Source organism: Halichoerus grypus, chromosome 7, assembly GCF_964656455.1.
Source record: "Halichoerus grypus chromosome 7, mHalGry1.hap1.1, whole genome shotgun sequence".
NCBI classification, from domain to species: Eukaryota; Metazoa; Chordata; class Mammalia; order Carnivora; family Phocidae; genus Halichoerus; species Halichoerus grypus.
In genome coordinates this window covers 106,344,684-106,359,688 of record NC_135718.1, presented here as the reverse complement: position 1 = coordinate 106,359,688, position 15,005 = coordinate 106,344,684, and the positions used below count along the sequence as shown (strand labels likewise).

General features: G+C 49.7%; 1 protein-coding gene and 1 long non-coding RNA gene across 6 annotated transcripts in view; one reads left to right on the top strand and one right to left on the bottom strand.

Annotated features, from left to right (window-relative positions):
• The window catches only part of ASTN1 (astrotactin 1), a 302,019-nt gene that overhangs the window by 134,945 nt on the left and 152,069 nt on the right, over positions 1 to 15,005 (top strand). For 4 of the 5 annotated variants that reach the window (XM_078078005.1, XM_078078003.1, XM_078078006.1 and 1 more), the window contains 5 exons: positions 810 to 1,203; positions 2,715 to 2,861; positions 3,860 to 3,967; positions 8,455 to 8,604; positions 9,664 to 9,855. In XM_078078005.1, the coding sequence (XP_077934131.1) occupies positions 810 to 1,203; positions 2,715 to 2,861; positions 3,860 to 3,967; positions 8,455 to 8,604; positions 9,664 to 9,855 (991 nt within the window). The remainder of the gene's footprint in view (positions 1 to 809; positions 1,204 to 2,714; positions 2,862 to 3,859; positions 3,968 to 8,454; positions 8,605 to 9,663; positions 9,856 to 15,005) is intronic. The other variant, XM_078078004.1, reaches the window with a different exon arrangement.
• On the bottom strand, positions 6,850 to 8,515 carry LOC118519479 (uncharacterized). Its single transcript, XR_013449839.1, has 3 exons — positions 8,423 to 8,515; positions 7,469 to 7,509; positions 6,850 to 6,958 (listed from the first exon to the last, which is right to left on the bottom strand). It is a non-coding gene; the product is annotated as an uncharacterized LOC118519479 (long non-coding RNA).

Below are 15,005 nucleotides of genomic sequence, written 5' to 3'. Positions count from 1 at the left end.
AGATCGATCACTCAGGACATCGTGAGTGGGAGTAAGCTGTCCCCTAAAGCCGTAGTGATCCAAAAAAGTCATGTTCAAATGGTGAGCGTCTGCCACACACTTGCTTGTAAATCCCTAATGGACGCAAACTTCTCTTTGGATTGGTCGATGGTCTTCCCCTACTCTGACGGAGACATTTAAGGTCAGGTTGAGGCCATCCCTGATTCCATGTGACACACTCTGCTAGGCACTGTGCAGCGTTCCCTAACATAGTCCTTACCACCACCTTCCCAGGCCAAGTGGCACCTTCTCCATTATATAGAGAAGGACTTTGAGGTTCCAAATTTGGGGGACTCACTGATCATTGATGTAGCCAGAGTTAGAATCTATATACATGGCTGATTTTTAAGATGTGAGACAGGAAGAAACTAGATGCCATTCTGCTGCTAAAAATTGGCTGGAAACCAGCTTTCTGCATAACAGATTTGCCTTAACAAACTAACCCTCTCCCCTATTTCTACAACTGAAGTCATACACACCGCACACACACACGGACTTCTCTTTCACAGTGTTTGCTAAGCCAGAAGCAACTGTGGATCACTTAAATGAGGCCCTGGTCATCCCAGGTCCATTTTTCTCCATTTTCCTTCAACACCTGTCACCACGGACTGTCCCTTTGCTGCTGAGTGATGCTTGCTCTAAGTGCTTACCGCACCTGAATGAATGAATTAATGAGTGAGTGATGGATGGGGGGAGGGGGAGGGGCGATGCCTCTTTGTGGGACGAGCTCACCCATCTTCCGACGTCTGTCTGCTGTCCTCTTCTCCCAGGGTGGCATGATTGCTCTGCTGCTGTCCATCTTGTGCCTGGTGATGATCCTATACACTCGCCGGCGCTGGTGCAAGCGCCGCAGGGTGCCCCAGCCCCAGAAGAGTGCCAGCGCCGAGGCCGCCAACGAGATTCACTACATTCCCTCTGTGCTGATCGGCGGGCACGGACGGGAGAGTCTGCGCAATGCCCGTGTGCAGGGCCACAACTCCAGTGGCACCCTGAGCATCCGGGAGACCCCCATCCTGGACGGCTATGAGTACGACATCACGGACCTGCGCCACCACCTGCAGAGGGAGTGCATGAACGGAGGGGAGGACTTCGCCAGCCAGGTCACCCGCACCCTGGACTCCCTGCAGGGCTGCAACGAGAAGGCGGGGATGGACCTCACGCCAGGTGGGCAAGTCGCTCCTCCCCTTGGGGAACTAGGGAGTGAGTAGGGAACAGCTTTTCTAGTCTTGGGGCCGGTTGTCATGCATAATGGCATGTACCTGTGCCCTTTCCCGGGTGGGCCAGAAGGGTACACGCTTTCCTGAGACAACGGGACCTGTTTTCTAATGTGGGAAATCAGAAGAACAAGTATACACTGCATCCCTCTCCGCTTCGCCTTTGCACTGGAAGCAGAGACACCTTTACACCCAACAGAAGAGTGGGTTAGATAGAGCCTTTTTCTTATATAATAGAGCAGTCCCCAGGGAAATAAGAAGCTAGCAAGAAAGATCAGCGCGTGTGTACGGCATTTTTGCATGTCGCATGTTTGCTTAGGTGATCTAAGTATCCACTGAGTGGGAGGACAGAGGTGTCTGTTCTTTTCTATGACTCTGGAGACCTTGGTCTGGGGAAGGCGTGGTTGGTTGTGTTGTCTTGCCCGTGCCTCTGTGGTCTTTACAAGGGTCGTACTTCTTCAAAGAAGATTAGGAATGCAATCAAGCTGTCCGACCTTAGATGCCTTGTGTTTCTATGGAGATGCTGGGTGGAAAAGACTTGGACCTGATCGGGCTGAACGAAATCAGGGTCAACAAAATGCAGAGAGGAAATGACTGTGCTTTTCTTTTATAGCAGCCCTCCTGTCTATCTCTGAGACTTCCGTAAATAAGCAACTCCTCATAAATAAAACCCCAAGACAATGATCCCTCAAAAAACTGCTCAATTCTCTTTAAAGAAGACATTTTTCATACTGAATATTGCTTAAGATATATAGACTTTCAGTGGGGCTTTTTTTTTGATGATTTTATTTATTTATTTGACAGAGAGATAGCGAGAGCAGGAACACAAGCAGGGGGAGTGGGAGAGGGAGAAGCAGGCTTCCCACCGAGCAGAGAGCCCGATGCAGGGCTCAATCCCAGGACCCCGGGATCATGACGTGAGCCGAAGGCGGACGCTTAGCGACTGAGCTACCCAGGCGCCCCTCAGTGGGGCTTGAAAAGAGGGAAATCACATCATAGAAGTCTCGAATTTGAGGCGCCCGAGTGGCCCAGTCGTTGAGCATCTGAGTCTTGGTTTCGACTCAGGTCATGATTTCCTGGGTCATGAGATCGACTAGGTGGAAGAGGGAGAAGGCATGTTCTGCCTGAACGCACTCAAATTCAGCTTCTTCTAAAACTCTGTGCCGCCCCAGAGAAAGGAATCTGTTGTCTGTCTCTAGCCCACGGGCCACATGTGGTGACCCTAATCAATACAGAATCAATTGACTTGGCTTTTCAGTTGTCATCTCTCTCCTCTCCTCCCTCAATTTTGTAGCCCTGCAGAAATCAGAGGAGTATTTAGTCTCTGCCAATCTCTCACTTTAAAGGTTCCTTATTTCAATTCTGTGAAATTCCATTTACGTGGTTCAAGCAGCTTTCCTTGCTCGCACTTTCTTTTGGCCTTTTCTCTGAAAGAATTTGCCTTGACTTTTCCTTCTGCAGGAAGCGACAATGCCAAGCTATCGCTGATGAACAAGTACAAGGATAACATCATTGCCACCAGCCCCGTGGACTCCAACCACCAGCAGGCCACTCTGCTCTCGCACACCTCCAGCAGCCAGAGAAAGCGGATCAACAACAAGGCAAGAGGTATCTGTGTCTGATGGGAGGGCTTGCGGGTGGCGGTTTCCTTAATATCGGTAGAGGCAGGACCATTCATATCCTGGACCCCCGACACTCAGGCATGGCTAGAGGGTGTGTGTTTGAGCCCAGGCTTTCTGGAAGCCTGTTGAGTGTTACTTAGCCAAAAAACTTAGATGTACAAACCTTCTGACCAAGTAATTTCATAAACAAGAATTAATCCTCAGGAAATAATTGGACAAGTGTGCAAAGCCGTGTGTAAAAGGCTGTTCCTCACAACATTGTTTAAAAGAGCAAAAAATTGGAAATAGCTTAAGTGCCCGTCAGTAGGGAATCGGTTAGCTACCCGCACACCTGTCTGTCATCCAGTGGCTTATCACGCAGCCATTTAGGATGATAAGATAGATCCATATTTGTCCATATGGGAAGTTGCCCACCCATTTATTAAATGGAAAAAAACCCGAGCAAAATGCCATTCGTAAGGGGAGATTAAAAAACCTTTATCTATTTCTGTATCAGAAAAAGACAGAGAACACATACGTCAAATGTGAACAGAGTTTTTCTCTGATTGACAGGATTTAGAGGACATCGGGGTTGTTCTTTTTGCACATTCTCTGCATTCTTGTTATTATTTTTTTCCTGTTTATCCCATTGAATGCATATTAATTCCAGGACCAGAGAAAAGCGTTCGAGGAGGGAAATTTCCCTTCCGTCCCTTTCCACCCCCCATCCATGAAGGCCATCTCTGGTGGCGGGGGGGGGGGCACGGATGGAGGGGGGAGCCTGGGCTGGCTGGGGGTGGGCTCCGGTGACCGCTGTCACGAAAAGGTCCACTTCTCCAATAAATCTGGGTATCAGGAAGCTCCAGCGTCCGTGACTACTGCTCCCAAATTGTCAGTCAGCCTGCTCTTGTTTTTATCGATTTTTCTCTTGAACATGCCCAGTGATTTGGTGTCATGAAGAAAAAACTGAAGATGTCGACTGTGCTGTGCTTCTTTTCATTATAGCTGGTTCCGCCTTCCTGAACCCTGAAGGAGATTCTGGCCCCGAGACAGAAAACGACCCCCAGCTGACCTTCTACACCGACCCCTCGCGGAGCCGGAGGCGCAGCAGAGGTGGGAAGGTTGGAGGGGCCACAGCGGGTGGCGGGGCTCCAGGCAAGGGAGGCGAGGAGCGGCACAGGTGCTGGGTTGGGCTGGGGGCTATGTGGACCAAAGCCACTTTCTGCAGGAAGCGTCCCTGGACCACAGCTGGTACTTCCTCCTAAGGAAGAAAGAAGAGCCTAGAGTGGAAAATTTCCGAGAATCATCTCTCCCAGATAATGGCGCTCTCAAACAAGTGTTCAAGTTGTTTGAAAGGCTATTTCTTGGTCAGAAGACTCTCAATTCCTTCTGGAAGCCTCAGGAGTCATATTTTGCTGTTTAGACACAGGAAATAAAGTTGATAAAGTGTGTTGTATGTGAAAATGTGGACGGTATATGTACTCTTGCTTGCACAGCCACGCTGGCCTTGGGATTGGGCGAGGCAGCGGCGGGGGGGCAGGGTCACTGAGGAATGATCCGTGTGTAATGGTATTTGACCTCCCATCCCCTCCCCGGCAGCATCATGGGACCCCAAGCCTCCAAGTCCCCTCCGTTCTCCCGGCAGCGTTCCGGTGAGTTCATGCACTCTCCTCAGTACTGCTAGAGCTGTCCTTCCGCGCAGACGCTCCCCGGGCCACTGCCCCTGATGTTCAGGTGTGGCGGTGGCAGATGAGGTGCCCCTGCCCATGACCTTGCTGGTAGCACTCTTGTCACTGAGGGAGGTCTGGGTTCAGTAGGCTTCACCGTTTACTTGCTGTGTGATATTGGAGGAGAACAACAGCTTCTCTGAGCCTGTTTTCTCATATAGGAAGTGTGTTAACAATACCTCACACACAGGGCTCCTGAAAGCATTAAATTATATTAAAATGTGCTTTTTGGGTGACTGGCAGAGCGCTATGCAGTCCCCACTGTCGATGCTCCCAGACCTCTCTGCAGTGCGGCCTCAGGCTTGTGCAGCACTCCATCCTAAGGAATTTCGGACAGGGACCTGTTGAGATACAGTGGGGGATGTTTGAGTGGCCTCCCCCTGTGTTATACCCAATGGCATTTTTCCCCAACCAATAATCAACCAATGCCCCCCAAAAGACATTTACATTTTGGCTCTCTCCTACCTCTACTTGAGTTCCTTCCACACTGAGGGCATTCTGCCAGAGATTGGAAGCAGCCCTTTTAATTCCCCAGGTCCAGTTTCTCTAAGCTTTGCTACTATCGGGACAAAATTCCTTCCCAGCACTTTTCTCAAGAGATCAGTGGGGCTCTGGGCAGCCTAACGTCTGATGCCCCAGTATCCTTGAGGTGAGGTGAGAATGTGGATCCCTTGATCCTCTTTACATATTTATATAGAGCTGATAGTCAACCTTGGCCCGTCCAACTCTGAGCAGGGTGTGTTCTGCTGTAATAAAATCCTGTTTAAGAAAATCCATAGTAATGAATTAGAATGAGTTTCTTTGCGGCATAAAACTGTTCCTTTAAAATACCAAGCTCTCCTAGTACATCAACTGTTTATTGCTATTAACTAGACTGTAAGCTTCTTAGGGATGGGCATGTCTAATTTATTTTTCCAAAGTGCCCAGTGAAGGATTTTGCCTATAATAGATGCTTGTAAGTGTTTGTTGAATTGAACTGAATACATCAATCAGGCCGGCAAGAAATTTTATAACTCACCTGCCATAGGTCAGGCTTTGTGATGGGAGGTAGAATCCTAAAAACATGGCACAGTGATAAGGCTTAATTTAATATTATAAATAAAGTAAAATGAGTACTCAGAGTACAGAACAGGTCATTCTACCTGGCAGCAATAGGAGGCAAAGAAGGAGAAAATAATTAGACCTGGGTTATATACAATGTGTAGAATTTCTTGAAAAAGGAAAATCTAGGGTAAGGACATCCTAGTAAGGAAAATAGCATATAGAAAGCCTGGACGGCACAAAAGAACATGGTATTTTTAAGCAAGTAAAAGTAGTTCTGTATAGCAGGTGTAAGAACATAGGCCACGGGGTGGTAGGGACGGGCCTGGGTAACAGGCCAGCTCCCCGAGGACTACACCTGCATCATGAGTTTGCACTTTGATCCGTAGGTCACAGGGAACCGCTGGACATTTTGAAGCCAGGTAGAGGTGTTGGATGATGGGTGGATGATACAGAAGGACCAGGAAGGCAGGAAGATGAGTAGCAAGTTATTGCAATCACATGAGAGCAGGAGCAAGTACCCATAAACAGTGACAACACCGTGTGATAAAAGCTTTAACAGCAGGGTGCACCCAGGGCTAGAGGAACAGCAAGGGATGAGTGAGAATCTGCTCTTAAAGGTTTCAGGGAAGTGTTTACAAGGAGATGCTGTTGGAGCTGAGGCTTGAAGAGTAGGTGTATACCGGGCTGACAAGGTGACAAAATGGCATTCTGTGGAGGAGGAAATGATATGTGCAAAGTCACAGAGACATAAACGATAATGGTCTAGTCAGAGAGTGGGAAAGAGTTTACTAGAATGAAGCGTACGGTGCAGGTTTGCAGTTTGCTTAAGAAATAGGCTGGACGATCAGGAGACAGGACGCGCCTTGACCGGAGGACTCGGACCTAACGCTTCGGTTGGTGCCACTGGAGGCTTTTCAGACCAGAGGCGTCGCCCTGGTCCGCTCTGCTTTGTAAAGGGTGCCTGTGAGCCCCTGCGGAGGGTAGGCGATGGTGGGGGACGTTGAGGTAGGGAGACTGGGCACATGGCTCTTGCTGCAATCCAGGTGTGCAATGCCGGGCACGGGCCGGGATGGAGAGAATGAAGGCAAGAGAAACTTTGGACACAAGATGGAACCAGATTTAATGGCATCGGAAAGGGGGAGGGCATGGCTTATGTAACGGAGGGCAGGGTCAGACAAGGTGGAGTTTTCCGACTGGAGAAACCAAGTAGCTCAGGGCGCCATTCTCCGGGTGGTGGAAATCGAAGGAAGAGGGAGAGTCCAGTTTCGCATTCGAGTGCCTGGGGGATGTGCTGGATGGTGGCAGATCTGTTGCTGCTCAGGTCCGGTTTGGGCTGGGGATAGAGATTTGTAAGTGTGGGAAAATAGACCCCTTGGTGAAAGGATCCTAAGGTGAAAAGAATATCTCTAGGTAGCAGGGGACAGAGGATCCAGAGGCTGCCTGCCACCCTGCGGTCTCTCATCCCAGCTCCTGCCAGCACACCACTCAGGGCACCTGCCGCCATAATGGGTGGGTGCTGCCATGGACCCAAATCTTCCCTGCGGTCCCGAGAACAGCCATTCCAAAGACTCCCCTGGGCCCAAAGATTGAGTAGTGCCCTGTCTGGGCTGCCGCCTCAGCTGGACCCCTGCCTCGATCCCGGCTCCTTAGCAGCGGCTTGACCCTGGACGTGCCCTGTCGCCTCTCTGATTGTCCCTCGTGGGAGCTGCCTCATCAGACCATGGTCATCGTTAAGTGACATGAGCCACGTAAAGCCTGCGCACTGGCGCCTGACACATAATTACGCTTCGTAAATTTTAACTGTCACTATGAGTTTGATCTCTTTGAGACTTATTTTCCTTACCTGTGAAGTAGGTAGTTACTGTCCAGACTCCTAGATTTATTCTAAGGAAGCAAATAATAAAAATAAAATAATGTATGCAAAGCACTTCACCCAATGTCTGACATAATAGTTGCCTTTTATTTCTATCAGTCATAAATGCCAACACAGACCAGACCATAAGAAAATGACAAAGGACACATTTTGTTGGCCACTTGCCTTGCTTTCTTACTTCCCCACATCTGTTCTGCCTCCACGTGAAATGTCCCTCTTGTTACTACCATTTTATCCTCTGCACAAAAACCAGAAACAAAGACACACCAAGACAACCTTCCTTCCTATTCCTGTCCGCACCTGCCTGTAACTGTCTCCTCAGCACCCTTATTTGCTCACTAAGCTGCCATTTATAATCTCTGACTGCAGGACTGGGGGGGCCCTTCAGGCATGACAACATCCCCTACACATACAGAGCAGACTTTCCTCCTTCCCGGTCCTATAGACAAAGAGTCACCTGTAGGAATCCCACCCACAGAGCTTGGAAAGTTCCTCAGGCGGCAGTTGGAGAAGTAGTTTGAGCCATGGGAGGAAGGAGCTGGTTTGTGAGAGCACCCTCTGTGCAAGAAGCAGGGAGAAGCGCAGAGAGTTCTAGCACGTGGTGGAAGCATCCTCTTGGGCAAGAGGCTGGAGCTCAGCCAGGCGAGCAGCAGGGGAGAATGCCCTCCTTTATGATTTCTTTGTGAACCTGTCCCAGGAAGAGTGCAGTGAACTTGCACACAACTGACTGTTGTTGACCCCAAGGGCCACCAGTAGGCTAAGTCCCTCTGACTCTAGCGGCCGACATGGTGTTCCATGAGGATGAAGCTCACTGGAGTCATGAGCTGGAACATTCCCCGCCTGGGCTAGGTTTGCCCAGCGCCTCCCCTGTTTGCTTGTTTGGGCAGCAGAGCCAGATTAGCCTCCCACTGCCAAGACTCTTACCGCAATGTGTCTTGCTTGTATCTTGCTTCCAGTGGGCTCTCCCCGAAGTCCTGTGAATAAGACCACCTTGACGCTGATCAGCATCACCAGCTGTGTGATCGGCCTCGTGTGCGCCTCCCATGTCAGCTGCCCCCTCGTTGTCAAAATCACCCTGCACGTCCCCGAGCACCTGATCGCCGATGGTAAGCTCGCTTGCGAGGATGCGGCTTCCTCCCCAAAGGGGAAGTTTTCATGTTGGGCCAGGAAGATAGAGAAGCCAGGAGTCACTGTTACTTATTACTGTAAGTGAGAGAAAAATAAACCCAGATAAGTAAGGCTTAGGACAAATTTGGATTGTCCACAGATGAAATCAGAAAGCAGGTTAAAAAAAAAAAAAACCATAAAATTGAACAGATTACCTCCTCTTCTCTATGCCCACTCCAATTTCTCATTTCTGTTTGCTTTAAAATAAGTCCCTATCTTTGTAGAGAAGTACAGAGCATGCTAGATACAGGTAGATAGACACCGAGAGATTCTCTGGCTTTGGGGAAGGGAGAAGCTAAGTGGAGCTGTGGAGATGATTAAGAATCAGCCATGCTTCGGTTTGGTATGCCCGGGTGAGAAATTCCTGATTGCAGTAACTTGCTAAAAGCCTAGAACTCTGAAGCAATAATTTCCTTTCGTTCTGGGGGACCCGAATATAATGAGGGAGTAGTACGGGTTCAGGAGGCCCTGAATTCGTGAAGCCCAGAGTACCTAATTGACTTGTTAATGTCTCTTCTCTCTGCTGCTAGAAGGCTGAAAACAGGTGGGGACTGTCCACGCTATTAGAGGGCCTGCTATTTCATGGCAAGTGGAGACCAGGCAGCAGGTCCCTGCTCCTTGGGTGAATGCCAGTGCCTGTGGCTGGGTCTGATGGAGCCATGCCGTGGCCATCACAGAGCTGCTCTGTCCCAGTATTCCCTAGGTCCACCCTGATAGAGATGGGATCGAGCAAAGCAGCAGGGGATGATGGAGCAAGGGCAGCAGGAGGTCCAAGTGGTGGCCAAGGCTCCATCTGCTGATCCCTTGCTCAGGGGCTCATGACAGGCCAGGGCTGGTAGGAGTAATGACCTCGGATTGGGCTAATCTGTGGAGCATCCTTTACTCTGTCTTGACTGATGCGCGCACGTGTGCGTGTGTGTGTGTGTGTGTGTGTGTGTGTGTGTGTGTGTGTGTTGTTGTGTGCACCCACAGGCATGCCTCCTCTCTCTCTCCTGCAGGGAGCCGCTTCATCCTGCTGGAGGGGAGCCAGCTGGATGCCAGTGACTGGCTGAACCCAGCTCAAGTGGTGCTCTTCTCTCAGCAGAACTCCAGTGGGCCCTGGGCCATGGACCTCTGTGCCCGGCGGCTCCTAGACCCCTGTGAACACCAATGTGACCCCGAAACTGGTAGGCAGGAGCACCGGGCAGCGGGTAACTGTCAGAGTTCATGCCTCTTGCAATCACCCCCCTGGAAATCCAGACATAGTCTCCCGATGTTTCCATTGCCTTCGGGGGCCTAGGCTGTGCAAACTGCCAGTGTGTGGTTGGGACCCTAAACATGTTGGCTTAAAATGTGTTGTCTTCTGGCAGAAGCCTTGGAAATATCCTATCTGTAGCTCCAACTCTGTACCCCAGACAGGCTAGTTTAGGATGACCTGCACCATCCATTTACCATCCCATCACCGGATGTCAGCTGCTGGGGCTAGACTTTTTATGCATGTTTATTGTAGAAAATAGGAAATTTAGAAAAGCTTATAGACAAAAATGATAATCATCTATAATTCTATCTCCTGAAGAAATCATTTTAAAATTGTAACGTCCTCCCTTCCGATCTTTTATCTGTGCATGAGTTTTAGAGACTTACAAGCACACTAAGTCCACTAGCATTTTCTTGATTTTTTCACTTCACATTCTATCATGAAGTTTTTCCAGAACCATTAAATAATCCTCAATAACATAATTTTAATGGCTATTTGGTATTCCATTGTATGTCCATATCATAGCTCATTTCAATAGTTCCCTATTATTTGACATTTAAGATGCTTCAAATTTTTAATTTTTACAAATACTGCCAAAATGAATATCTTTCCACGTAAATGCAGGGCACATCTGAAGTTATTTTCTTCAGATAAATCCTAGGAGAGAGATTACTGGGGCCAAGGGGAGAGACATCTCTCAGGCTGTCATGTTATCGGATGGGGCTGGGGCTTCCTCGAGAGGGTCCACATGCGGACACGGCACGCCCAGAGCTTCATGAGCTCCGTGATCCTGAGGAGTGTGGGCCCCTCCTTCCAAGTTGCTGTGCACTTTCCTTGTAGAAGGTATTCATCTACAACAGTCTTCATAAAGACCTGGTTCCAGTAGATTCAGTACCACAAATAGATCCTTCCCAGAGAAGTGTGAGGCCCTAGAACAAAGGAAGGCATGTAATGATAGCTAAGACCCCCAAGGGAAATGTTGGGAGTTGGGGACCAATTCCTCCAACTCTCCGTACCTCATGTACAGCTCCTTCTTCTCCACCACACACACACACACACACACACACACACGTATATACATGTACATGCACAAACGTACCCGTATACACATACATACATATGCACACACATGCACACATATACACACATACATACGCACATACACAGTGCACACACTCACCCCTACAGATGCATTTCTCTCAGGTGCTGGGGTGGAGGGCTATTAGTAGAGATGGAGTCCAAGAGATAGAGCCCTGCTTCTGTTACAGTGCATTGCTGTCTGTCTTTGGGAGGGTAACAGGCGGCAGCAACATCCAAAGTTCACCTTCTTAGGTGTTGTTCTAAGAGTTGTTTTCACCTGGGCCCATCGTAGGGATTCCAGGCCCCCATATGGAAGAGAAAGTATAGAATTTTAAACATTTGATGTCTAAGACTGTGCTTACTTACTGCTCTTCCCACGCTGTCAGGCAAACACCAAATCAAACAGATGGGCTGTGCACCAGGCCCAAAAACCAGTGTGCTCGGGAGAAAGGGAAAAAGGCTCGTCTCCAAGGCGGGGCCTTTCTGTTCAGCAGAGCTGGTCTGTGGTCCCCCCCGGCTGACTTGGAGTGGGAGATCCTGGGACAAGCTCAGGGCTTCAACTCACCTCTGAGAAAAGCCTCATCTCCAGAGGGCCTTGGAAGGTTTTCCTGAGGTTTTAAAAAACAGGAAGCACTTGTAATTACATGTGGGGGGGAAGCGATTGGTGTTTTGAGCATGGAGGGGTCTTAGAGAGAAATGAGCTGCTTGAGATCACTGTGTGAATTCCCCCAAGAATATACATAACTCACCCAAAGCCCCACGGCTTCCCAAGACATAGTCCGTGTTCCATCCATCATGAAGTCAGAGCAGAGGTGGGATTTTCAAGGGCTGCTTGATTTCCCCAGACATGTCAGATCCAACGTATTTGTCGTGGAAGACTATGTAAGCAGCCATCACTACTGAGCATGCTACCCGAGCCAGGAGCTGGGGCGACTCCTTGTCCACGGTGAAGTTCCCATCACCTGCTTCTTCAGTCTTCCCAGGTGTCTCAGTTCTAATCCTTGCTGAAAATGACTGTGGGAAGCCCTCCTCTGCTAGTGGTTTCCCAGTATCTGTGACAATTAATGAATATCCAACCAGAAGGCCAGGAGGGAGACTGCAGAGAATAACCCAGATCCCACACCAGAGAACTAAGGTGCAACATCTTCATTTGGGGGGGCAGCTGAGAAATGCTGCTGCGGAGACTTTTATTTTCATTAATGCTGGAAAAGGAAGCTGTCCCCCTTCCCGCCCTGCTTCTTCCCGCACATGGGATGATGTGGTCAACCCACACGCTCATCAGTAAGAAACTTTATCGCCTCCCACACTCCATCCTAGAGCCTTTCTCCTCCAAAGAGATGAGTGTGGGAATTGGCTGCAAGTCAAGCCAACGTTATTTTTGCAACCCTCCAGCTAACTCACTTGGAAATGTCATAGTGTTGGGACATGTGCTTTCCCAGCCATGCTGAGGGGTCTGCCCATATGGAGATGTGGGACTGTGCAAGTGCACGTGTGTACTTCTTCACACACGCGCTGCACAAACACACAAACACACACACTCAGTCACTGCAAAGGAGCATCCTCTGGGGCCTGGAGCTCTCCTCAGGCAACCTTCCAGAGGGTTCCAGAGTTAAGCACATGTTTACTCATCACCTGCACAGTGGTCCCGAATAGCAGCTGTAGTAGGCAGAATATTGGGACCCCGAAGATGGGCTCCTCCTCATCCCCAGGACCTGTGAATGAGTTTTGTTAAATGGCAAAGATGAATTAAGGTTGCCAAACAACTGGCTTTAAAATGAGGAGAGTAGGGGCGCCTGGGTGGCTCAGTTGGTGAAGCGTCCGACTCTTGGTTTTGGCTCAGGTCATGATCTCAGGGTTGTGAGATCGAGCCCTGAGTTGGGCTCCCTACTCAGTGGAGAGTCTGCTTGAGATTCTCTCCCTCTGCCCCACCCCCCCGCTCACTCTAGCGCTCTCTTGCTCTCTCTCAAATAAATAAATCTTTAAAAAAAATAGATAAAATGAGGAGAGTATCTTGGATCAACTAGGCAGGCCCAGTGCAATCACAAGGGTACTTAAAAGTGGAAGAGGGAGGCAGAAGAGGAGGCCAGACCCTACCACACGAGATACTAGAAGGACTCCACCAGCCACTGCCAGCTTTGAAGCTGGAGGAAGGGGGCACGATGTAAGGAAATGGGGGCAGCCTCCAGAAGCTGGAAAAGGCAAGGAAACAGATCCTCCTCTCGAGGCTCCAAAAAGGAACATAGCCCTCCGGACCCCTTTGTGTTTAGCCCCGTGAGACTTACGTCAGACTTCTGACCTACAGAACTGTAAGATAATAAATTAGTGTTGTTTCAACCACTAACTTTGTGATCATTGTCATGGCACCTGTAGAAACAGGAGGAGGAAAAGGGCAGAGAAAGGACAAGCGTCATTATGCTCCTCTTTGTAGCTCCCCAGCCCCATTTATAGAGGCCACATAGACCTTCCAAAAATGTGTCAGGAGTCTACAGAAGCACTGAAACTGGAGGAAGCTTGCTGATCTGTTTTCCCTTACAGCCTCCGTTCTACATTCTAGCAACACACTGTTTGGGAGGGATGTAAGTTACCTAGAACTGTGAGCCCAGTGCCTGGAAGCTCTTGGCCAACCGCACACTGACATTCTTCCCCAGATCCTCCCAGGTTTGTGACCCTAGGTGTGTCTCCGGCCCAGGCAGGCCACCGCTGAGGTTGGATGGCTTAGTGCCCTAGCTGGAGGCAGCCAGAAGTTGACTTTTCCTGTACCTTCCAAGGGTTTTTCTCACAGTTGTCTGTTTGCTCGCTTGCTTGGCTTTTGATGGAAACACAGACTAACTGGTTTCAGCAGCATTTCTTACCCCTCCATTCCCTGGCTTTGTTCTGCCTGTTGGGCAGCTACAGAGACTTCACACACCTACTTGATTTCATAGCTCCCGCCAGCCCTGGCCACAGACCCTAACTCCCCTTTTCAAGATATGTAGCTTTTATGGGTCTGCAAGGAGCACAGGCTCCCAAGCTAAATCAAATTTTAATTGCCATCCAAGATTGCCATCCCCAGGCATTCCTTCTACCCCAGATCTCTCTAGAGGCCAGTTCTAACCACAGAGAAATATGTAAAATTTGGCGAGGGGCGTTGGACCAGTTTTCCAGACTCAATCTAGTCCTCCTCTCCTTTCCTTGGTCTGAACCACTGCCTCTCTCTCTCTCTCTCGAACCCAATCTGGCATGGTAGCACAGCTCCCATTTTGTTCCTGCCACGTGGATTGCCCACTCTTTCCAGACTCCCTTTTGTGGCTCAGTGAAAGCACCTTCCTTTGGGACGTACTTTGGCATATTCCCCTCTGTCTGCCCACCCAGAGTCATGCGGGGCTATTTGACTCTGGGCCTGCCCCTTGCCTGATGTCTCCACAGCGGGCGAGGCCAGGCAGTTAGACATTACCCAAGTCCAGATGTCTTCCAGAGATTTCCCTTTTCAGAGGGAGTACATCACCCAGTTCCATTTAATAAAAGCCAACGGCGACCTGAAGGATAGGTGACTCGGGGCTTTTGGCGCGGTCAAGTCCAGCCCAGTCGTGTCTGAGGAGCCCTAGCTCCAAGGTCTTGTGTTAATCCTTTGATGAGCTTTGCCCCTCAGTCCTTGACCTGTAGAATGGGAAATGAGGGAAGGCACAGGCGCCATACAAACCACTTCACGGCATCCAACCTCAGGGTACCAAGCACAAATCCAGGGTCGCCATTTCCTGGCCCTGCCTGTAGGGCGGTCGCCCGTGCGTGCCTCCTGCAGGGTACACTCCCTCCCAGCCGGGCACTTCTCCGTGGCCGTGACATGTCCCTCCATTGGATTCCTGCGAACACCGCCGCCGAGTCGGCACGTCATGTGTTCCCCGCCATCTGTCACAGCAGATGCAGAGACTGTAACACTTCTAGCTTAGGAGGGCATCCAACACCCTTGTGGGGTCTTTAAAATTCACAGCTAACAGTCGGAGCTCGTGCTTGCACGAAACCCCTCTTAAAGTCAAGATTTAGCAT